The following is a 24,417-nucleotide window of genomic DNA, read 5'->3' as shown; positions in this document are numbered from 1 at the left end:
ACGAAGGAGAGGAAAGTGAACAAGCAGTTTTAGTAAGCATGCTAAGCAGTGCGGGCAGGAAATAATAAAAGCCCGAATGAGACTAGCACAGAGTAAGAGGCAGATTCAACAGAAACTTGCGAGTTGGATTTTCTCTGAGGTTCGGAATAGTGTTAAAATATCCTTAACCAATTTTAAAATGGATGTAGGAGCAAAGAGAGAAGGAACCCTCATGCATGCACAACCTTGATGACAGTGTTGGAGGGATAACGGTATTTTAATAAAGGGCTTGTATGAAAAAGGGGATGGATTGTGAGGAAAATGACATAGATTCAATCTTACTAAGCTAAAGATACTAAAAAGACAACTAACAGTATTGATACTTCCAGTGTGCAGTTTTGTTTAGCACTTTTTTGGTTGTAGATGTCAGAATGGCCATTAAAATTAACTTATGAGTAAGGGGCATTTATTGGTTTATTTAAGAGTGCCAGCTGCAGGCATGACAGGATCCAGCTGCAGTAGGAATGGCCTCTTTGTCTCCTAGATTTGGGTTCTTTGGTGTTGGCTTCGTTCTTAGGCAGGCTCTGTCTTCAGGGAATTCTTAAGCAGCCCTTGGATTTCATCTCATTCTTAAAAGATGTTCTTTCTCAGTAGAGTGTCGGGGCTGTATTTGACTCTGATTGACCTGGCTTCCTGCTAAATCAGTTGTTACAGCCAGGAATGAGGATGGGCGATTAGAGTACACTAATCGGTCAAATCATCTGATGATCTTTCATCAGGAGGTAAGGGCAGCCTCACCCTAGCCATATGGACTGAGAGTAAATGTGGGCTGTTCTTGAAGAAAACCCACAAAAAGCCAAAACCCAGGACACTTTTAAGTAGGGGCAGAAGGGACTCCAAATAACAGCAAGTATCCGTTACACAAGACTCTATTTTTTTTAAATAGATTTTATTTATTAGAGAGAAGGAGAGTGAGCAGGAGCTGTGGAGAGAGAGCGAGAAAGAAAGAAAAGAAAAAAAGAAAAGAAAAGGAAAGAAAAGAAAAGAAAGAAAGAAAAGAAAGAAAGAAAGAAAGAAAGAAAGAAAGAAAGAAAGAAAGAAAGAAAGAAAGAAAGAAAAGCAGACTTTGCACTCCACGCTGAGCCTGATGAAGGGGCTCTGTCCCAGGACCCCAAGATCATGACCTGAGCCGAAGTCAGATGCTTAACCAGCTGAGTCACCCAAGGTGCCGCAAGGCTCTGTAATTTTCAAACATTTTGGGTTAACATTGCTTTGTTTGATCTTCAACACAACAGCTTTTGAGAAGCATTGTTACTATCTTCCCATGACAGGTAAGGATGCTGAGCTTTAGGGAGGCCAGCTGGCCAAAGCTGGTCAGTCCTCCTGGTGGCAGTAAAGGAACCAAGATTTCATTACTCTTCCTTCCATTCAGGTCTGGATATCAGCTGGGCAGTTGGAGGTGGAGGCTCACGAGCAACACGTAGGTTGGAGGCATTGATGGAGAAGGCAGCTCTTGAGTTGGAGTGTCGGAGGTGATTGGCCATAGAGGTGGAAAATGTAGAGAGAAAGAAGGTCAGGGAACAGACCAGGACAGAAACATCCACCTTCCAGAATGTGAAGGAGATGCTAGCCAAGGAGAGGTAGAAAGAGGTGGCCAAAAAGGTAGGAGCAAATGCAGAAGCCTCATGTGTGCTGACATGACCTCATGAAAGATGACATTTCATAAATGCTTATTATCTTGAGAGTGTCATTAAAGCTTAGTGGAATTTTAAGTGAGAGGCTCATGACCGTGATCCATAGATTTTGAAGGCTGTACACACAGTGCTTGCACTGATGGGTAGCACCACTTATTTGGTGTTGAAGGTAATAATACTAACAACGAGAGCAGCTAACCTATTACATTTATTATGTTACATATACGTGTTATATTACGTAGAACAATTTACTTTTTGCTTACTAATTTACTCCTCCTAATGATCCCATAGGGCAAGCACAGTTATCCTTATTTTACAGATGAGAAAACTGAGGTCACCTTAAGATTCTAGTTTCATTGGCTCTGGAGTCAATTTTATTACCTTCTGCATTTCACTGACCTTCGGGGCAGAGACAGGTGTCCTTGGATGGCCCTGAAGCAGGGCAGGGGCAGCAAAGGCCATTCTTTTCCCTCACTCTTTTGTAGAACAAATTTCAACCCATCAGTTGAATTTTTTCTTTTCTTTTCTTCTTCTTCTTTTTTTTTTTTTTAATGAAAAGTTTGGCCTTTACTTACCTTTCAGTTGAACAGTTGAAAGCACTTTGGAAGCGTGTGCCATTTGACATTCGAAAAAGGGAAGCATTGTTTCTGCTCTGAGGGACTAATGGTCATCATTTATGGTGTTTGTGATTGAAAAGGTCAATGGACAGAAAAAATGGCAGGGAGAGAAACACACCCAAGGACAGTTAGGAGGGCAGTGTCACACCATTCATCAGTTTTATAATAGTGTTGGCCTTCGTCAACATTTCCAAAAGGAAAGATCATAAGGCAGCAAAAACAAAGAGCCACAAATGAACAAGACTGGAACAGGTTAAGACCTCCTTGAAGACTCGAGGGACTGGATCTTTTGGCTTCAAAAGACAGTCAATCATGTTTTCTCTGGAGAGATCTGCCTGCAGTTGTTTCTTTTTCACATCTGCTGCTCCGATGTTCTTCACCTTTCCCAGAGTGGAAAATTTCCTAATTCTTTAGTGTCTCCCTGAATTTTCAACACCAATTCACAAGCAGTAACCTAAGGAATTATATCAGCCTGAAGTTTTGTTTGGAGTTGAGGTTTTTCATTAGCTGAGAAATAGCAGAAGAGGTTTTACTCTTTCCATTTTGGACTCTTGTAAGAAAATGCAAATGGTTGAAAATCAGTTATGCTCGGTGTTGAATGGCTACCTTCTCATTTTGCCGGCAGATTATTTAGATTCTATTAAAGCCCTCTTGGCTCGTATTTTTCATAATATGATGTGAGGGATGCGTAATGCATCCCTTATCACTGACTTGCATGTGTGACATGACTTATATACTAAAGCCCAGCACAATTTCGTCTTATTTCATGTTCCTTTGCCATAATATTCATCGGTTAAATAAAAACCTGCCTAACCAGATAACACCCATCAGAATTTTCTCATGCTAAAGTCTCCCTTAGTGTAATGTGTTTTGCACATGGGTAAGATGTTCCTTTGCTCTTCCACTTTTGTTCCAGTAAACTGCCCTCTAAGTTGTTTTTCGACGGTATAAATTTAGGGCTGCGGCTCATCGAAGTTTTCTCTCCTGGTGTAATTATGAGATTTGTTAATTCTTTGTTTTGAAGCCCTTGTTTTGTGACAATGAGATGTATAGTATAGCTTGCTGGCTGCTACAGATTACTAGATTCATTGCCATAAGTATAAGAAGTTCAGGCAACTTTGTATAGCTTTTTAAGAGTAGGCGTGCTTTTTTCCTGAGAAAGTCTTTGCAGAGTCGATTAGGATGCTGAACTAATAGCATGTAGAAATCCTGGTTTGGGGAACATGCCTTCTCTATCCTCTCTGGATCTGCCAGTGAAAGGGTGAGATATGGTCCTGAACAAAATATGCTCCCCAGCCTTCCTCATTGTGTTAGCAGAGCCTTCTCCCAAAATGCTTCTCTATCGAACTTTCTACTGCCCCGACGATGATAGTGTGTGCATTTCTGCATTGATATTAGAGAAATTCACATCACTATCACGGTTAATGGTTAGTAGAGGCCAGTTGGCTTTTCATTCTGAATTGCTTGAAATCAGCTCTTTCTGACAACACTGTTTGGCAGTTTTTCATATTTCTTTTAAATTTTAATTATAACCCATCAAGTCTTAAGCAGTTACTTCTGGGTTAGACTCTTGATGAATGTCAAAGCAGGGTGTTTTAATTTAATGGATCCAGAGTAACATCTGTTTCTAATATTTTAAAAGCCAATTTATATGGAAATTCGTTTAATACACAGTCGATACACGGAGACTTGTAAAAATAAAAATAAATATGGAAAATCAAACCACGGTGATATAGTGGGTCTTCTGTTAATGGAGGATTTCACTGATGACTAGGTTCAGCTGCTATTACCTGACACCCAAAATCCAACAGTTTAAACAAAATAGTGATTTATTTCTCATACAAAATCAGGAGGTTAGCTTAGGGCTGGTACGGTCTACCGTAATAGGGACCCAGTTTTCTTCAGTCTTACTGCTGTTCTCTGCTGGGTGTGACTTCCATTCCTAAGGATTCCTTATGGGCCAACATGGCTGCTGGAACTCCAGCTGTTACATCTGTGCTTCAGCAAGAACGAGGGAGAGTCATGGAGGGAGAGAAGAATGCTAAGCTTGCTTTTTTTTTTTTTTTTTAATTTAAAGGACACTTTCTAGAAGTAGCACATAGCATTCTGCTTGTGTTCCACTGGTCAAAAATTAGTCACAAGACTGTATTTAGCAGCAAGGGAAGATAGGAAATGAAGTCTTTTTTTCCAGGTGACCTCATACCCAGCTGAAAAGTACAGATCTGTGATTCTGGGAAAGGGGAGAACAGACAGAGGGGAACAGCTATCTCTGCCATGTTGAATTTTTTTTTTCATGTTGAATATTTTTAAAGACATGATTTTAATAGAACTTTAGCCTTTTTATTGAGCATCTAGAAGAGTCAACTAGTTCTCGTGAGTAGATAATTTATTTGGAAGGACTAGCATGGTGTTTGGCTCAAAAAAAAAGAGTCATCAACTGCTGTTGATAGGTTTTAATTTCTAACCCCTAATTGCATCGAATTTCAGAGACCGTGAGTCAAGGTGATTTTATTTTATTTTATTTTTTTAAAGATCTTATTTATTTATTCATGAGAGAAACAGAGAGAGAGAGAGAGAGAGAGGGAGAAGCAGGCTCCATGCAGGGAGTCTGACGCGGGACTTGATCCTGGGTCTTCAGGATCATGCCCTGGGCTGAAGGCAGCGCTCAACCGCTGAGCCACCCAAGCTGCCCCAGCAAGGTGATTTTAATAAGATAGTTTTTGAACACTGTACCCCAGTCTTTTTGAATAATAACAACAGCAGCTCACAGAGCTTAGATGTCATTTGTACTAGGTCTCCAGAACACTCTTGTATTGGCAAGACAGCGTTCTTTGCTTTTCTACAAAGAAGATAAATGAACAATTACAAGTGTTTGTTAACAGCTTTCAAGGTAAAATTATTGTCACAGGGGTGCCTGGGTGACTCAGTTGGTGAACTGTCTGATTTTGGCTCAGATCAGGATCCTGGGGTCCTGGGATTGAGCCCCACATAGGGCTCCCCACTCAGTGGGGGTCTCCCTCTCCCCCTCCTTGTACCTCTACCCCTCTACTTGTGTGCATGTGAGCACGCTCTCTCTCTCAAATAAATAAAATCAATCTTTGAAAAAAGAAAACAACTATTATCCTCATAGAAACCGAAGCTCAGAGAGGTTAATTGGGAAGCAATTTAGAGAAGCAGATAGAAACCAGTATTGCCCCATCACTTTATCCAACTGGAATACTATTATTTCTACTGGCTGTGTCACCTTGGATAGGTTTCTTAATCTGTTGCATTTTCTTATTTTGGAAGACACTCAGGTAAATTACAGAGCTGTGATTCAGGCATGTTTCCTCTCAGTCCAGGGCTTTTCTATCCTGGATTTTGGTCATATTCAGATCGAGATTTCCTTAACCATACCTGCCTCACAGTCAAAGGCTAAACTAGTGGAACAGCTAAAGGTAAAAGTCATCAAACAGCTTTTTGTCATATACTCTCCAGCTACACAGATGCCCACACCCCTTCCAAAGCCCTGATATCAGAGTAGGCAAGATTTCCCTTTATGGAGTATGTGTCTTGACTATGCCATTTCTCTGTCCTTCTGACACATGTGTTCTGTAAATACAGAGATGGCCTAAGGGAACAAAATAGTCAAGATGTCACCCTGTTCTCTGGAAGGTTTAATGGCAGAGAGCAGGGACCCACCACGCTGAATGATTCCATGCCAACATTTGTGCCTTGTCCACATATCCTAGCCCTGTTGATTCCTTAATATTTGTCTCTACATTGACTTTTTAATTTTTAACAGCTTAATTCTGAGCAAACATCTATGAAATCCAGCTTTGATTTGATAATTAAATTTCCTTTCAAATATGCATTAAAATAAATATAACCATGAACATTTTTACAAGGTTTGCCTGTGTATCTTCTCATACACTTGCAGTGCTTTGTAGATCACATTTTGGGAATCCCAACAGAGTGGAAATAGCACGAGCCAGGGGACTGTGCCCTGCTATTGCCAACTGTGTGATTTTGGAAATCATTATTGGTTCTCAACCATAATTTGCTTACTTGAGAGATGTAGATAATATCTACTTTGTCATTTAAGGATTAAAGAAGATAAAGCTAAGGAGACTATTTGAGTCCAGGGTAGAAAGCAAGCTCTCAGCAAATGCTAGGTTATTCTTCCTTGAAGTCTGTTTGGAGATACCAGACATGCAAACCTGGAACTACTAATTCTTTTTTTTGTTTGTTTGGTTGGTTTTTTTTTTTTTTTTTTTTTTTTTTTGAGTTACTAATTCTCAAGAGCAGGGCACAAGGCACTTGGTAGAGATGATTGTAAATCCTGTAAGAATTCAGGGAGGGAACGGCTGAAGTTTTCTAGAATGAAGGGGAAAGGGAAACATTTGGATGGGGGGAGAGACATTCTTTCTGGCCTCTCCAGCTCTCCCTTGCTATGCAGAGTGTGGCCAAGGACCAGTAGCATCAGCATCACCTGGGAGCTTGTTAGAGCTGTGGTATCTCTGGCTCCTCCCCAAACCTACTGACAGCACCTGCCTGTTAACAATCCCCACGCCCAGTGATTTATATGTATGGGAAGCTTTGCTCTGGGCCCAGATAGTCTATCCAAAGTTCATTTCTAGGAGGGAGCCCTGCTGCCTCTAAGCAGATCTCTTGCACCACGTGATCAATAGTATCACTTGGACTGTGCCTTTTAGAAAATGCAGATTCTCAGAACTCACATCAACCTGTTGCCTGTCATCTGCATTTTTAGCTGGTGTAGCACATGATTTTTAGGGCAGTTGTTTGACAATTGCTGCAGTAAGTCTGAAAGAAACTGCGTTATTCTTCAAATGCATTTGCATTCAAACAAACAGATTTTGAGAAGAAATACAGCCCTCATTGTAGTGTTGGTAAGCATTAGGGGGAGGATCGGAATTCAATCTGTATGGAAAGCCTTCCATAAGGCCCATTTGCATTAACCTGGAATCCCATCATACACAGGACAACGGCTTCCGGAAAGGCAGTGTCTTAGCAATGTCACGTCCAGTTGACCCTTGAACAACACAGGTTTGAATTGCATGGGTCCACTTATACATAGGTTTTTTTTTTTTTCAACAAATAACGGTGCTATAAAGGCATTTTCTCTTCCTTGTGATTTTTCTTAACATTGCTCTAGCTTACCTTATGCTAAGAATGTGGTATACAACACAACAAATAAAATATACATTAATCTACCATTCATGTTGTCGGTGAGGCTTCTGTGAACCGTAGACTGTTAGTTAGGCTTTTGGGGAGTCCAGTTATATTTGGATTTCCAACTGCATAAGGGTCGACACCCCTAACCCTCAGGTAGGTCAGGGGTCAACTATTTATTTTTTCTTTTTTGTTTTCTTTCTGTAGTTTATGTTCGATTTTGTTTTTGTTTTTTTTCTCTTAAAAAAAAAAAACATTTTGTTTTTTAGCCGTGCTATCAAGACGAACCAGGACCTTCTCCCAGAAACTCCGTGGACGCACATTTTCTACAATGATTTCTGGGGGACTCTTCTAACCCACAGCGGCAGCCACAAGTCCTACCGGCCGCTCTGCACGCTTTCTTTCCGCCTGAACCATGCCGTCGGGGGCCTGGATCCCTGGAGCTACCACCTGGTCAATGTCCTGCTGCACGCGGCCGTCACCGGGGTCTTCACGAGCTTCTCGAAGACACTCCTTGGGGACGGATGTTGGACCTTCATGGCTGGCCTGCTGTTCGCCTCTCACCCCATCCACACGGAGGCCGTGGCAGGAATCGTGGGCCGGGCCGACGTCGGGGCCAGCCTCTTCTTCCTCCTGTCCTTGCTTTGCTACATTAAGCACTGCTCTACCAGAGGCTCCTCAGCCAGGACGTGGGGCTGGTTCCTGGGGACGGGCCTCTGCGCAGGATGCAGCATGCTGTGGAAGGAGCAGGGGGTGACCGTGCTGGCCGTGTCCGCAGTTTATGATGTCTTTGTCTTTCACAGGCTGAAAGTGAAGCAGATCTTACCTGCCATCTGCAAAGTAAGTGACTCTTGGCACCTGGGCACCGGCTTTACCGAGCAGCCCCCCGGCCTGCTCCTTCTGCCCCATTTAAAAAAGCAAACGTGTTCCTCTTCAAAGAGAAATCGAGAAGAAATTCCATTTTGATCTTCTATAAGGCAAAGCATCCCTCCTGACCTTTCCCTACTCACACACCGATTGTTTTATTTCTTGGGTTTCTTACCTTATTTTCAAAGGGGGGAGAAGGACAGTTTTGCCTGCAAAGGTTATGCACTTTTATTGGTTATTTTTTTTATTCGTTATTTCGGCCCAAACGCTCTGTAATCTGGCAAATCGCCTATAAAGTGTATTTGCAAAAATGTCAGAGCGGATAATAGAGCCAGATGCATGACTCTGTGGAGGGGAAATCCTCTGCCCTTGTGAATAGTGCTTTTCCTGATCTGACTTTGGAAAGCAACCCTTCTCTGCAGTGGACTGGGGACTGGGATTCCTCAACAATGAATCATCTTCACCTTTTCCTTGTAGTGAATAAGAATAGAAGAGTCAAAACAGAAAGAGGTTATTATAAGTTTTGCCCTGAGGCCAATTAAGACCTTTGCCTCAGGGCTCAATATTTCCTCTTCTGTATCCCGAGTGGTTTCAAATGCAATGTTGTTTGAAGGTCACAGAAGCGCTTTTAGATCCCATAGACCTGAAGAGCACCAGTTTTTTGGCTAGTGTGTTGGGGGAGGGCGTTGGGCAAAGGTATGTTGAGAAACCCCCTCCTTCCTGTTTTCCCCACTCTCTCTCATTCATAATAACCCCCCTACCCCATGCTTTGCCTTTAGTCTAAGGGGGGAACTCCACCAGTGTTGCAAATCTTGGTCATGTTGCAGGCCAGTTTCTCCTTCCTTTTGGACACTTTAAGTGAGGAATTAATGGTTTTGGATAGTTACCCTGATCAGAAAAGCCATCAATTTTTCTAGCTTGGGCTTTTCTCTCCCTGCCCACCCCTGCCCTCACTTCTCAATTTTATTTAAAATCAAATTGGGAAGAAATTGAAGTAAAGAAAAAATGGTGGGAAATAGACATGCTTATTATTATTATTATTTTTAAATGACTGTTTTTTTTTCTTTTTTTCACTTAGTTGGTAGGGTAATCACTGCTATGCTTCTGTTCTCCAAGAAAGCATAGCCTTTGAGTCAGAACTCAAGTATCTAGTGCTCAAAGTGCTGTGATTTCAGTTATATGCTGAAACTTTATTTATTTATTTTTTATGCTGAAACTTTAAAGGAGAACTCTAGGGGGCGCCTGCATGGGTCGGTTTAGTGTCTGCGTTTGGCTTGGGTCCTGGAATCAAGTCCCACATCAGGCTCCCTGTTCAGTGGGGAGCCTGCTTCTCATTCTCCCTCTGCCTGCTGCTCCCCCTGCTTGTGCTCACGCTCTGTCTCTGTCAAATAAATAAAATCTTAAAAAAAAAAAAAAAAAGAAAACTGGTTAGGTCGAGTTAGATGCCTAAAAACAACATGGTTTGAAAGCCAAACTCTTAACTTCAAATCAATTTTAATTATTCTTTCAGAGAGATTTAGGGAGAGAAATCTTTGATCTTTTGTTTTAAAACTGTATCAACAACAATAGCAAGGTTTCTTGTTTTACTGGAAATAATAGATAGGAATACACATAAATCATGGTCCTTGTCCTGTGGGGAGAGAGACCTGCTTGAGGATGCAGATGCTCGGTGTTTCAAGACCGTGCATTGATAAACTATGTGGTTGGATATCCTATAGAATTTCCATTTTACTGTCTCATGAATAAGGAAATGATTTCGATAGATCAATTCCAGACTTGCTTTTGGGACCTTCTGAAGTTCCTTTCTAAGAAATGTTTAGTTCCTTAGGGAACTAAATACACTTAGGTGTATTTTCAAGGACGGAGTTGCTAAGAGAGAACCTTATTATAACTGTGTCCCATACAATCTTTGGGACATACCCCTAATAAGAAAGTATTCTTTGTTTATTCGGAATTAAAATGTAACTCAGCATCCTGCTTAAGAAAATGAGAAATGTCACCAGCAATGGAACTCCTAGCAGTGGAGAGTGTGAAGTCCGCGCCGTGGGAAAGGACTTAACACTTTGAAGATTCAGTGTCCTGAGAAGTTTCCAGATGGAAACTTGCCTAGACTGCCTGGCAGCCACTGCTTATGGGCAGGGGAAGTAGTCAGGGCAGCGAAACCCTTCATCTGAGAGTTGCTATCTCAAGTCCACTCTTTCTTTCATTCTCAGATTTTGGGCCAATGAGCTTTAATGCGAACCTTTTGGTAAAAGAATGTATAGATTTGCACAGGGCCCTAGAGACCATCTATGCCAGTCCCTTTGGTGCCATAGAGACCATCTATGCCAGTCCCTTTATTTCCAGCTAAGGTGTGGAGAACCAGAGATGTGAAGGTCGCCCAGAAAATGATAGGATCGCTAGAACTAGAACACATATCTGTGTGTGTTTGGTGTTGATTTTACTGTCTGGAGGTATGACGGTGAATGAATAGATGTAAAGTGAGATGACTTACTTAGAAGAGAAGGAAATAGTATGGAATCAAATATTAACTCACACTGAGTAGCCTTGGGCTAGGTCAGTGACTTGTTTCTTTTTCTGGAAATGGTTAGTCTTCTCTGTTAGAGATATTGTGAGGATTATATGAAATTGTGGGGCGTCTAGTGTGAGCTGGGGCATCCAGTGTGAGCTGGGTGCCCAGTGTGCAGAAGACACCTGATACATATTAGTTGAATAGAAAGAAATATCAGTGGAAATTGTAATTCTTTATTTTAAGGAAGGGAAGGCCAACAGATAAACTTCTGTTAGTCTTAGTGTGGTTTTGAAAGCATATGAATTAGGAATTGACTAAAACTGAAGCATGAATATTTAAGCAAAAACTTTCATTTAGAATTTTATGACTATGGGGCTTGTAAACACTGGCATAGATTACATATGGAAGTTATAGAAAATTCCATCTTCTGTCTTTATAATATATAGATTTTTATGCCTGGAGTGAGTTAGAAGAGATGCTGAAGAAAGTGAATTAAAAGACTTTAGAAGGTCCTTTTCAACCTTAAGTAAATCATCTTAAATATCTTACCAATTAACTCTACATCATGGTTTGCCAGATGAAATAAACTTCCCTGGCCTATTAAAACATAACTTTTATATAATAAAACAGAAAACTCCAGTGCACAAATGTTTAACTCTGTTATGCAAACCAGTGAACTAGCCAAGAACTCAAAACCCAAAATGGTGGTCCTCTTAAAGCTGGAAATTATTAGGACCGGAGGGGCAAGGCTCCCCTTTTTGATAGTTTTGTCAGTAATGGTTTTTCTCATAGCAATCACACTCAGCTGCTTTCTTCACAGTGTTGGTTTCGGTTCCGTACTTCTTAAAAGTTCCTGGCCCCCAAACTCAACTGTGGATAGGGGTCAGGTAGAAGGGCCCTGCTGGTGGAAGCAAGAGTATTCCCACCTCTAGGGTTTCTCTTCATTCTGTTATTGCAATAAGAAAATCCAGGTTTGAGTTTGGGACAGTTGGAGATTTTTCTAAGAAGACAGACCTCTGGCTTTTTAGATGACATTTATCGTTATTTAATATTGGTTACTACTTTAGAAACAAACCCTGTTTGGGCCAGACTGAGTCCTTGGGATGGCTGAATTTGGCCAGAATTCTTGGCTGTCATTTTTTTTACTACTAAGATTCATGCGGGTGATGTACACGTCCGTATTATATAAAAGGCTTTCACGGTTCTGCAAAGGAAGTAGGAAAGTTTTTTGTTTCTTTGAAGAATGTGAAAAATAGTAAGGACCTGGTGTATTATAGATAAGTATTTAATAAACACATAGTCTTTATGTGGTAGGCACTATTCTGAATGTGCTAAAAACACAGACGTGTTTAACTTAATAATAAGTGCTTATTGAGAGAGAATGACTTAGCAAATAATATGGTTAATATGACATGAAATAGTACAGTGATGCAGTTGTCAGTAGTTTAGGGAGATTTATAAGAAAACACCAAATATAAAATCTTCAGAAATGTGCATGGACAAAATGAGTGTTTGTAACTATCTTCAACAAGATTCTTTAATGTTCCTAGTTCTTAGCGTCAGCATTCCATGTTATCCTTGGCATCTAGCATACCATCTGGCACATAGTAGGTGCTCAGGAAATTGTTGAATTCACACTTGTTTCAGATTTGCCTTGGAAAGATACGTGCCTGAAATGTTAAAGTAAAATCCTATCTTCTTCCCTTTATACGATGAGGATTTGTTTCCTGGTTGGTGAGGTCTGGAGGGTAGAATTGGAAGAAACGCATGTCAGAAAAATGTTGAAAAATAAGGTTTTTTGACTTCACCTCAAACGATTGTTTTAGCCTTTCTTAGATGACTTTCACTTAGTTTTATGTGGTCAAGAAGTAAAGGGGTTGGTGAGGAACCCTTGAAACACACTTAAACTAGCCTTGCAAATAAATGCTTGACTTTTATCTGCCCACAAAATTTTTTACAAGTCTCCCATGACCCCGGGGAGGTACGTGGGTAATAAAATCAGCAAAAGCAACATTTTTCTTACTTACCAAACATCAGTCATTGCTTGCCTAGTGGCCATTTTCTGTGCTTATTTAACATCTGTTAACTGTTTTAATGTGGAAACATCTTTTTTTCCCCGTTATTAGCCTCATAATCACTTATTCAGTTACAGGTGGAAAAAAAAAACGGAAATTGGAAAAACAGTGTAACAATTCTAATAATAGCCCAAATTGATTTGGAAAAATGAAGCCCTTTTAGTTTGATCTTTTAAGAATTTCTATAAAGATGATTACCTCAATTTTGCTATAGTTGGTCTTAAGGTGTACATTATGTAGACAACTTCCTCCTCTTAGGCTTAAGCTTTGTAGCCCTATTTCGTGTAAACAACATGAAGAGACTGTATTATGAGAGAGGAAACGGGGATGCATTGCCACTTTTGGAAAACGAGTCATCTCTGTCTAGAAATAACTTTTATTTTAATGCTAAGCAGGATGTGAATGGTGGGGGTTGCCTGTGGTGAAAAAGTTTATCTTGGATGTTACGTAAGCTTGGTTCTACATCAGGATATAGTTATCAGATGCAAACCAGCAGTCATATATTTCCAAACCATTTGCAGGGTTTACCTTGAGAATGGTTTCTGAGGGTGGGGGCTTAGGTTCTGTTGAAGGTTTTTTGGTTTGTCACTATTGGAACACTGAAGATAGTCATTGTGGTGCTTCTGCATATCCTTTTTGCGTGACTCCCCCTGTAGAGAAGGCCATGGGAAGGGAGGTGCGAGCCTCCAGGTATTTGCACATTGAAGCCATGTGTGCTTTTTTTTTTTAATTAGATTAGCTGCTGGGGATGGCATTGATGGAATATGTTATCATTTATAGCTTTGCCCCTTTGCTTTTTACACTAGGTTGTGGTTTTATTCAAGATGTGACTCTCATATAAATGATGTGGAATGAAATATGAGATATTTGCTGTTTCTGATTTTCTTCAGTCAACATCTGTGCCACTCTACTTCAAGTAGTGTTCCCACTTTCTTATGATTTTCTTTCCCTTGACTTGCCTTACACTTGACTTTGTGAGAATCCAGATTGAGTAAGATACTCCGATTCTGATCACAGTATTTCCCAGCATTATTGAAACTGGAGGGCTGACTATTTGTCATGTACTTACAAATGAATTTGGATTTCATCCCAGTAAACTTGTTGTAGCATTTAATATTCATGACCTATAGTACTTTAAAACTTTGAACGGCTGCCAACGCGGCTAACTAGATAACACCACAAATAAAGTCGAGGTTCAAAAATATTTTACAATTCAAAAAGTCAGAGATTAATAAGGTATTTTATTTCTGCAGGTTGGCTTCTCTGCTCAGCTGACTTAAGGTGATTCTGTATTCTGGGTACAGTTTAGGTTCACGTTGAGTGAAATTTGGAAGCTGACTACTCTTGTAAGTCCATGTAATACTTGCATTAGAGGGTTGCTGCTTGAAACAGCGATCTCTTCACAAGGTATCTTGTTGTTTTGTTGTTAAAGATTCATCTTTGTGTAACACACTGTATTAGGTGCTGTGGGGGATTCAAAGATGCATTGGCGAATTTCTGCCCTTAAGGATGTTTTAGAGTCGGCCAGGAAGTTGACAGTAGTCCCTGTAAATGCAGAACTAAAATCCAGGCTGGAAAGTAGTGAGGCCAGAAAGGAGGCTCGGGGAGTGGTGGGGCGGTTTCGAGGAAGGGGGAGGGTGTGTGTTTTCTGCTGAGAAGATCGGGAAGCACTTTCAGGAGCAGAGACATTTGAGCAAGGCCCCCAAGGGTGGTTTAGATGGAGACATTTATAATTGGAGAGGTGAGGGAAAGTAGAGGGTAGAGAATGAGCATTGCAGAGGGAGACTCCACCACCACTGGGCAGTGGTTTTGAAAATACCTAGAGTGATGCATTTACAGAGGGAAATGAATGGGCAAGGTAGGTTGAGCGAGCCGGTATGTATGATGATGTGGGGACCTCTTAAGGCATTCTGTGGCCCCAACAGTCCGGGGAGACCCTGCTTGGTTTTTAAATGTGCTTGTGCTAGGACTGGTACATGGGAGGCGCTTGAGAACGTCCAGGCTTAGCTTGCCACTGGGGAGACTTTCTTCTCTGTCCTCCCTTGGGAACAGGCCTGAGAGTGGGTCCCTTTGGTGATGAGACTAAGAATCAGATTCAGGAGGTTTATCTCAATGCAAAGGTGTTTCCTGACAGGGTTTCTCTTGTTCTTTAGCATTAAGAAAAAAAAAAAAAAAAAAGGTAGTTATTTTTCGAAGACTAGATTATTTTACTTTTTACTCTATAGCATCTAGCATATCATTACAGACTCCTAATGAGAAAAACAGGGAGTCCCTGAGGGCTTTCTCCTGTGTCCGTCCTTCCAGTGTTGCTCAATGGTGTTCAAACGTTACAGTGAACGGCCACAAGTACATAATCCCTCTTTGTTTGGTGCTCCTTCTTACAGGAAGACAGAAACATTTTTCAAAATGATCCTTTTTACAATACAGAATAAAATATCAGCACTGAATTTCAGCCAGTTACCTCAGTATACCATCAGTGAAAATGACACGCAAATTGGACCTTGTGATGAATAAATAATGAGTCTCGTTGAAATCATCTATGCTGTTCTCATAACACTGTCTGGGATCCGTATTACATCACTCGGCTCAATTTTCGATAACCTGCTGCCTCAGAGGAATTGGATTGAGTGACGGGGAGCTCGTGATTATCTGGTTACTCATACTCAACCCGGTACCATCAATTTCATAGAGAAAACGACGCTGTCTGCACAAATCTCAACTCCTCTGCCTGGAAGTCCGATTCCTGTCTTAAATACTTGGAACAATGGGAATACTAATTTAGTGTTGACTTCTCAAATGCAATTTAAGCTACAGAAAGCCAGATTCTAGGAATGCATTAGAGATTCCTTAGGAGGCATGATGGGGGTAGGAGGTGGGGTGGCTAAAACTGCGTATCAAATCAGATTCATTGATAGTTAAGGGTAGTTATGAAATGGGATAGTATGGTAAGCTTTTATGGTGTGAGATGTTTTATTGTTTGCATCCGGTTTCATACCAACTGATGACAGCGTTCCTTTTTTTTTTTTTTTTTTTCTGAAAAGCATAGCAAGGAATCAGAAGGGGAGAACAACCAGGCCAAAGTGTGCAGCGACGTGGTGCTAGGAAGGTCAATGTGCCCTTGCTCTCTGGGTTTGTCTTTACAACTCCGCGGCACCCAGATGGCTCCTGCATGCTCTGTTGGTCTGATTACAACTCTTGCAACCAGTGAAATAGCATGAATTCAGAATTTAATACATGTTTCCTCCATAATTATGGCTTTGATTAGTGAAGTCAGTGCTTCAGTTCCAAAGGACACTTTCTTTCTCCACATGTTTATTCATTTAATTTCAGGAGAGCAAGTAAAATGCAAAGATTATAATACTTCTCTTTGATATGATAGGGGAACCCACAATGCCTCCAGTTGGTATGTGGTTGTCATTTGGCTCATAATTAATGTAAGATTCAGAGCAAACAGCAGGGATGACTGAGAAAACTGAAGGACATTTACAAACCAATGACTTACTTTTTAGTAAGAGAAGAAATGGAAGAATGTTTAGAATTTTCACTAAAACAGTGTGAAACATAACTACATACCAAGTACATTTATTTTTTTTCATACCAAGTACATTTAATAGTTCTTGATTATATGCAGTATCAGTTTGTATTTAGAAACATAGTTTGCAAAAAAAAAAAAAATTAAAAAAAAGAAACATAGTTTGCGTAAAGATGGAAAATAAAAGTGGAAGCACTTAATATTTTAATTTTGTGAAGTTTAAGTTGTTATCCCTGTTAGTCGTACCAGCCTAGCCTTTTCGGGGACATTATTTTAGTTTTTAACATGTTAACTCTGTCCTCTCTCCTTTAAAAGGGTTTATGTGTATGAGTGTTTGTTGTGTGTCCCATTCGAATAAACTGCGTAAATACCTGCTTATATACTGTAGTGAGATTATACCAAGGTTATTCATGCATGATTTGAGTGTATTTCCATAACTTTTATGAAATGGGAGACTCCAAATTGCATAGATCTTTTCATTTCCCCCATTTGAAGTCAGGCAAAAATTTGCCAGTTTCCATGTTCCAATGAGTGTAGCTTCTTTCTTCTTCAGATCTCATGACATCGTGTGATAAAAAGTTAAATAGATCTAATAGCATAAACACAAGTGCTGTTTACTTTGAATAACCACCGGGTGTTCGGCTAATCTTATGCATAGGTGCACGTAGCTCTTGTGGAAAAGCCATAGGACTGGAGCCTTTCAATTGAGATTTAAGTTGCTGTGACCTTGGATCAATGACCAAACGTCTTGAACATCAGTTACATGGTCTGTAAAATAGGAATGTAATATTTGCCTTGTGGGGTTGTTAGGTATGAATAGAGTAAATGTGCACTTTTCCACCGGGTTCCTTTCCTGTAGGAATATCATCATGGTCATCAGCATGTCCCTGCGTTTCCGCAGCGTTTCAATAGGAGCACACCTCCTGTCGGTCTGTCCTTCTGCAGAGCACTCAATTAGCATAGTTGTGGCTTTTCTCATGTGATGGGGAGTGGAATGTCAATCAAAAAAATGGAGCCTTTGCAATCCGTTTCACCACTGCTGACAATATCAAGAATATTGGGGGGGGGGGAATCTTTTTTCAAGGATAATTCTTCTGAGCAGCACAGTCTGCTAATTTGTCTTTTGTTTAATTGGACTGAAAACAATTCTATTGAAGTCCTTCCTTAAGGTTCCTTCGCTGTTAAGATCTTCCCATCTACTTGTACTTTTATAGCCTGATTTTTTCCCCTTCAGGCTCAGGATGGTGCTGTTGCTTATGTATCTGAAAATGGAGGGGAGACTGGCTTTCGTGTTCTCCCCCCCCCCCCCCCCGGCCCCCCTGCCTGTTGCTTATGTATTTCCTTTAGCCAGGTTTATAGTAAGGAAGATTAGTTCAGTGGCCCCCATAGCTTGCAGCACTCGAGTCTCATTCTTTGAAGAAAGGGGGGAAGCACTGTTATTCCCTAAAGGTGAATGTTAATCTCTTTCTTCACCCCAGTCTTTTCCAAATCCTGGCAGGCAATATTGGTGCAGCTGATTCCAGGCTCCTGTTATAACAAACATTTTTCAGGGAAGTGAGGAGGCTGGTTTTTGTGGTTGTTGCTGTTTATTTCCTCACCTCCTAGGGAGGTAATAGAGAGCAAAAGGTTTGTTTTTAGAGCAGTACTGTTCCTGGCTACCAGAAATTTTTGTCAGGTGTTTTAGATGCCTTACTAACATTCAGGCCAAACTATTTTTACAGAAACCTAAATCCTAGTAAGTTCGGCATGCTGGCGACGAGTCTGTAAAAGTGGTTTTGATTTCAGAAAATCCAGCATTTAAAAATCTGCTCTCATTGACGGATGATTACAGGGGTTGGTTGGGTGGGGGGGGGGGATGGGGGACTGTTTATAGATTTTAGGATTCATTTCGTCATGCGTTGCCTTTGAGTAGTCCACACTGGGATGATCATCAGCCTCCCGTGGGGAGACTGTTTTACACCAGAGATTGTAGCACAGAACTGGAAGCCACCGAATAAGAATCTTCTGGTCAGCTGACTTTTTGTTGTGGAGGCTACAGATTGACCAGGAGCTGGTACAGAGGTGGCAGGAGAAAAACTGCATTTTAAATGCTCTCCCTCTGATTTTGACGAAAAGGTAGGCCCAGGACCCACTGCTGTGTCCATTGAGAATCTGATACCCCCATATGATATTATTAGACATTATAAGATTCTTATTAAAATGTAAGGTTTTGTGGCCAGAGAGAGAGGTAGTAGATACTAGCCTCATGCCACCCCCACTCTTTTCACAAATGTGAGGCCTGCACAAATTAGGCACCGGCTCGGTTGAAAGCAGAGCCTACTCCCCGGGGTCTGATGCTTTATCACTGTGCACTTTGCCTTCAGTTTGTAGAAACCTGTTACTAAGGAAGCCCTTTTCTGTCGGTTCAGTCTGCAGACTATTGATGGACCCGTGTGCCCATCCCTCCAGTTCACCATTAATTAAGATTCGGCCCTTCTTATTTTACCCTAGGTTCTCTGTGTTCTATTAATAATTCTAGAATACCTTTTTAATTTTTATTTATTCTTTTAAGATTTTATTTATTCATGAGACACACACTGAGAGAGGCAGAGACACAGGCAGAGGGAGAAGCAGGCTCCCCACAGGAAGCCTGATGCGCCACTCGATCTCAGGACCTCAGGATCAGGACCTGAGCTGAAGGCAGATGCCCAACCGCTGAGCCACCCAGGTGCCCCTAGAGGACCTTTTGGAATTGAGTTTTGTTGTTGTTTCCCTCCTCACAGGCCCCTTCTTTTCCTGCTCCTGTGCCCTACCCCCAAGCACCTTCAATTACGTGCTTAAGTATTTGCACGCTGTCATCCTAGGTCTCTAGCTTGATTTAAGCTGGCATTCAAATGGAATATTTACTTTTATAGCTACCAGAAACTAAGAGAGACTAAAAACATAGTGTGTTTTTCTTCCTGATTTGTTTAATTGCCTTTACTAATAGCGTGTTACTGTTTGAAGTAGGTTACACCCCTCAGTAGAGGGATCTTGTCTTTGATTATGAGAAGCCTGAGCTCCCTCTAAAAGTAGAAAATCAAGAAAATATTGGGGCAGCTCTTTGTTGCTACCCTTTTCTTACTCTCCAAGGCACCGTGCACTAATTCAGGAGCAGGGGAAACTTTAGGCATCAGCAGTAGACACATCAACTGGGTATGTTGTTATTTACCCTCGTACTTAGTCCAGGACCCTGGTGGGATTTTAAAAATGCCACCGGTTGTAACTTAAAGACGCCCAGAGTTTCCTTTGACTATACAATATGAGTTTAGTGTCTCAGTGTTGGGTGAAGCGTATTCGAATCGGCGACAACCCTAATGTCAAAAAGTGAGGATAATTCCAAAATGAACATATTTCAGAGATAAAATAGCAAGAAAGGGGAAACTGTAGAGGTGCCAATTGAAAAATGGGCTGGCTGAGTGACAAAAGGGCTGAATTTAAGTTGTCAAAGCAGCAGCCTAAAGTTTCTGGTTTGGGGACAGGATAATTTGTAGTCTTCGCTTCTCCTGCATTCTGCAGTATAATCTTCTCCAGGGCTGTGCTGACTTCCATATTGTTCGAAGGGGAAGAGAAAGAACCCATTTGAATTCATTAGCTTTCATTTGCATATACCCAGAGCTGGTGGTAATAATGGTAACAACCACCATTTATCAGGGCTTACTGTGTGCTAGCAAAGTGTCTTCCTTGCACTATTTTGTTCATTCTGTGAGAGTAAGTATTATTAATCTCATTTACAGGTAGGGAAACTGAGGTTTATAGAAGGAAAATAATTTTGCCCAAGGAGTCACACATAGTACCTAGTGGAGAAGAGATCTCATTCCAAACGTGACTGCAAGGTGGATGGTCTTCCCATAATACTGTTTTTATACAAGTTTAACTGAAGTGAAAAAAAAAAAAAGTATAGCTAAAGTGGAAGATCCAAATAGTATTACGAAAGAAACAACCATTCTCATATGACTTGGCCCTGGGACCAATGCCGCTTCCTTACAATAGCTTTAAATACAAATAATCTGCTCTTCCATATGCAACAGTTAGTTTTACGGGTGCTGAGAATACAAAGGTGGATAATATCTTATCCCAGGCCCTAGGAAGTACAAGACATGTATACAGTGATCATGTCACTCTGCACTAAGTGCTAATAGAATTCCATAGAAAGTGCCAGAGAAGCACATGTGTCTGGCATATTTATTCGGCCTGGTTAAGAGCCACAGAGAGTGACAGAGAAGTTAGTGACATTTCAATAGCTCAGCTCATCCAGAATTTTATTTTGTTTTATTTATTTATTTATTTATTTATTTATTTATTTATTTATTATAAGTTAAAATCATTTCATGGTGTGCGTTTCATTTAGGTTCAGAGTCAACTTCCATTTTTTACCCCCTCATTCCCGGTCATGTGACAAGAAATTTGCTAACTGCCTTTTAATCTTTTCATTTTGTTTTCATTTTTTAATACACAGGTAACTGTTTTCTAGATAATGAGCTGCCATTCTAGAGGTTCAGGTTAAAGTAGTGAAGAAAACAGGCGGAACTCCGGCTCTCTTGGAATTTACATTTGTTTTCTAACTTAGCAGCCACGGTTACCCTATGGGGTCACTCTGTACTCCATTTTACAAGAAGTTGAATGAACTCCCCCGAATTGATCAACATGCAATGAGACTGGATTTCAAAAGCAATGCTCATTCTAAATCCAGATCATTTCCAGTGCAGGTCTCTCAGTTGAGTTCTCTCAAGTAAAAAGTGGGTTAATTATTTAAGGAATTAGATGAGTAGGACTGATTGTGTGTGTGTGTGTGTGTGTGTAGTTGGTTTAGAAACCTCCTTAAGACCAAGGACCGGGTACTTTTTTTTCTTTTAGATCCCCTTGTCCCAGCGATCTTGACATTGAGATCTTGGTATTTGGAGCTTGATCCTCAACATCATATTGGTCTGCAAGGGCATATCATGTCTGCCATGGTCTTGCCCTACATCAGATTTAGGAGAGAGACGTCGTACGTATACATATGCTTTGAGGTTGAACTGGATCCAGTTTGCTTCTGAAGCTCCTATCAACCTCTCCTACCTGCCATGAAGTGCATGGTATTTCTCAAAAGCATGCAAAAAATTATTGGGAGGCAGTTCACATTGAAGTGTTTGGTTTGGCTCTGAATTTCATATTGTCACATCATGGCTAATCAACCACATTAACTTATTTATGTGTCCTTGACAGGAAGCGCATTTCTAAAGGCTTTATAAGGGAAAAGATGAGTCTGTGCCATAGAGGTTGTTTTATAATTCAGATAAAAGCTCTCTTTCCTGCAAATTTCATAAAAAATATAAGGCAGATTAGATTAACTAACAATGTGAAGACAAGGGTTCCTGTGTGTCTTAGGGGGTTCTCAACTGTACAGGATGTCAGGTCTTGTTTGATGTGGACAGTGGAGACTATGTTTAGAATCTGAGCTTTTAAAAAAAAAAGAATCTGAGCTTTTTTCCTCTATTTATATTTAAAAAGAAAGCTACAAGTTCCCTAATTTAATACCTAAAACACCTGAGGCCAGATGTGATTCTGATATATTTTTTTAATTATCCAAAATAATAGGACTCATAAATACTGTTTGTGTGACATGACAACATTTTTTTTTTTTTTTTAGATTCTATTTATTTATTCATGAGAGACAGAGAGAGAGAGAGAGAGAGAGGCAGACAGAGGGAGAAGCAGGCTCCCTGCGGGGAACCCGATTTGGGACTCGATCCCAGGACTCCAGGATCATGCCCTGTGCCGAAGGCAGCGCTAAACCACTGGGCCACCCAGGAATCCCCATGGCAGTATTTTGAAGTAAGAAACATTTAGCGTTTCTGAAGGGAAATATATGAATATTTACGATAGAATAGAGGAAGGCTATGAGTAAACTCCTGTCAATTTAAATCAGGAGTTTTGTTTCTTTTTAACAGGTTTACTGAGATAAAATTCACATATCATAAAATTGAACCACTTAAAGTGTACGGTTTATTGTTTTTTGAGTCTGTTCACTGAGTTTCTGCAACTATTACTGAATTCTTAATTACATATTTTGAAATTAAGGGTAATGGACTTTAAGGTACTGTCTTTTTTTTTTTAATTTTATTTATTTATGATAGTCACAGAGGGAGAGAGAGAGAGAGAGAGAGAGAGAGAGAGAGAGGGGCAGAGGGAGAAGCAGGCTCCATGCACCGGGAGCCCGATGTGGGATTTGATCCCGGGTCGCCAGGATCACGCCCTGGGCCAAAGGCAGGCGCCAAACCGCTGCGCCACCCAAGGATCCCCGGTCCTGTCTTTTTTAAAACAAGATGTAGGTTTCATTTTTTAGTTTTGAAGTTTGAGACGATCCAAAGGAAAAAGTTAAGACCTTAAACCACGTGGGTCAGTAAATCTGGTTAAAATCTTACCGAGATCCCTGAATGTTTTCACTGTGTCTTTAATATTGTTTGCATGTCTTATTTATTGTTTAACAAATTGGTAATGAAGTTTGGATAATCTGGGGTATCTTCTTCGGGGTTATGTTTGGGTCACACTGCTTGGATCCTTATTGTGTTTTTCTAAAACTAGGATAAATCATTGGCCCCTACATAAATGCAATTTTCTGGGGTAAGATCTGATGTCAGAATGCCTGGATCCTTATTTGTTTTGTTTTGTTTTTTTGAACTATGATGAATCATGGGCCCCTACATAAATGCAATTTTCTGGAATAAGAATCTGACGTTAGTATTTGATTGCTTTGTTGGCTGTGTGTTTGGTATATGCAACTCTTGATTCTTGAATGAAGAATGGTGGTTTACAGTGTAAATAGGAATCTGGATACTTCTTATTCCCCATATATTTGCCTCTCAGTGTGTGTTACACATGTCTGACACATGCAGGAGTAATTAGGTTGTGTTTAGGTACATATGATTGACTTGTTTTTTTAGCTTTGACCAGGAGTTTTATCAAAGTGTAAAGGTGCTTGTAAAATCTAGAATAAAGCCAATTTCCAGTTTTGAGCTTCTTTGGAAAAAAAAGAAAAGAAAATGTATTTTTAGATAAACTAAACACATTTAAAGATGGAACTGAATTTGAAGGTTTTTATCTGTTTTTTTATTTTTTCCCTTTAAAGTAACGGACATTCTAAAATATGTCCCAGCTTGCTTTCTAGAGGCAAATTCACTTCTGAGCAATTTTAAAAGAGCAATAACATAAACTTAATTATGGGAGAACGATTCTATAAAAATTTAATATGCCATTAAGACATTTGCTGATTTACATCAGATTTATATAAAGGTTGTTTGAACCTACACCTTTGCGTCCAGCTGGTAGCTTTTTTCTAAGTTAATTACACGAAAGCCTCTGAAAAATGTTAGACATTTGAGAGAAGTTGTGATTTCAGAGATAAAGGGAACATGCTGTGAAAAGTATGGCCGTATGGCATAATGACATAAATCCTGCAGTTCTAATCAGGAGGCCTGGGTTCTCACACAGTTTCTGCCACTAGCTAGTTGTGTAATTGTGGACAAGTCATTTAGCTTTTAGCTTCTCCAGTGGTTTTTTTTCCCTAATACGGGAGTTTAGGGGATGCTTCAAGAAGCGATTATATCATACTATGTTTAATCATGATTTAATGAACAATTTTATTGCTTAGTTTAAGAGAAATTATAGCTTTCTTTGTCCTTGGGATAATCTGACTGGAAAGATGGATTAATTGTGCAGATACTGAGTTCTTCATTCATTCCCACGAACAAAAGATTAGATCCCAAAGTACTTACAGTATTGTCTTTTGAAGGCCAAGTATACACTGCAAACTGAAGTGGGCTGTGTGTTTTATTTCAACTTTGAGAGGAACCTATCTATATTAAAATACATCCACCTCTCTCTTTTATCATGAGGGTATATATTTATCTTTTTCATGGTCTCGTAAACTTAATTACAGTCAACACTTGATTTTCTGAAATGGAATCTT

The 24,417-nt window shown here is 40.2% G+C and overlaps 1 protein-coding gene across 2 annotated transcripts in view; it reads left to right on the top strand.

Moving 5' to 3' along the window:
- TMTC2 (transmembrane O-mannosyltransferase targeting cadherins 2) overlaps nucleotides 1-24,417 on the top strand; it is a 390,967-nt gene that overhangs the window by 146,940 nt on the left and 219,610 nt on the right. Inside the window, exon 2 of one of the 2 annotated variants that reach the window (XM_041738922.1) lies at nucleotides 7,732-8,302. The exons of the other annotated variant lie outside the window; for it this stretch is intronic. Within the exon in view, the coding sequence (XP_041594856.1) occupies nucleotides 7,732-8,302 (571 nt within the window). The remainder of the gene's footprint in view (nucleotides 1-7,731; nucleotides 8,303-24,417) is intronic. 2 annotated transcript variants of the gene reach the window in all.

The sequence above is a fragment of the Vulpes lagopus genome, chromosome 23 (assembly GCF_018345385.1).
Source record: "Vulpes lagopus strain Blue_001 chromosome 23, ASM1834538v1, whole genome shotgun sequence".
NCBI lineage: Eukaryota > Metazoa > Chordata > Mammalia > Carnivora > Canidae > Vulpes > Vulpes lagopus.
Note: the sequence above shows the minus strand (reverse complement) of the source record. Positions and strands in the feature narration are given on the sequence as shown.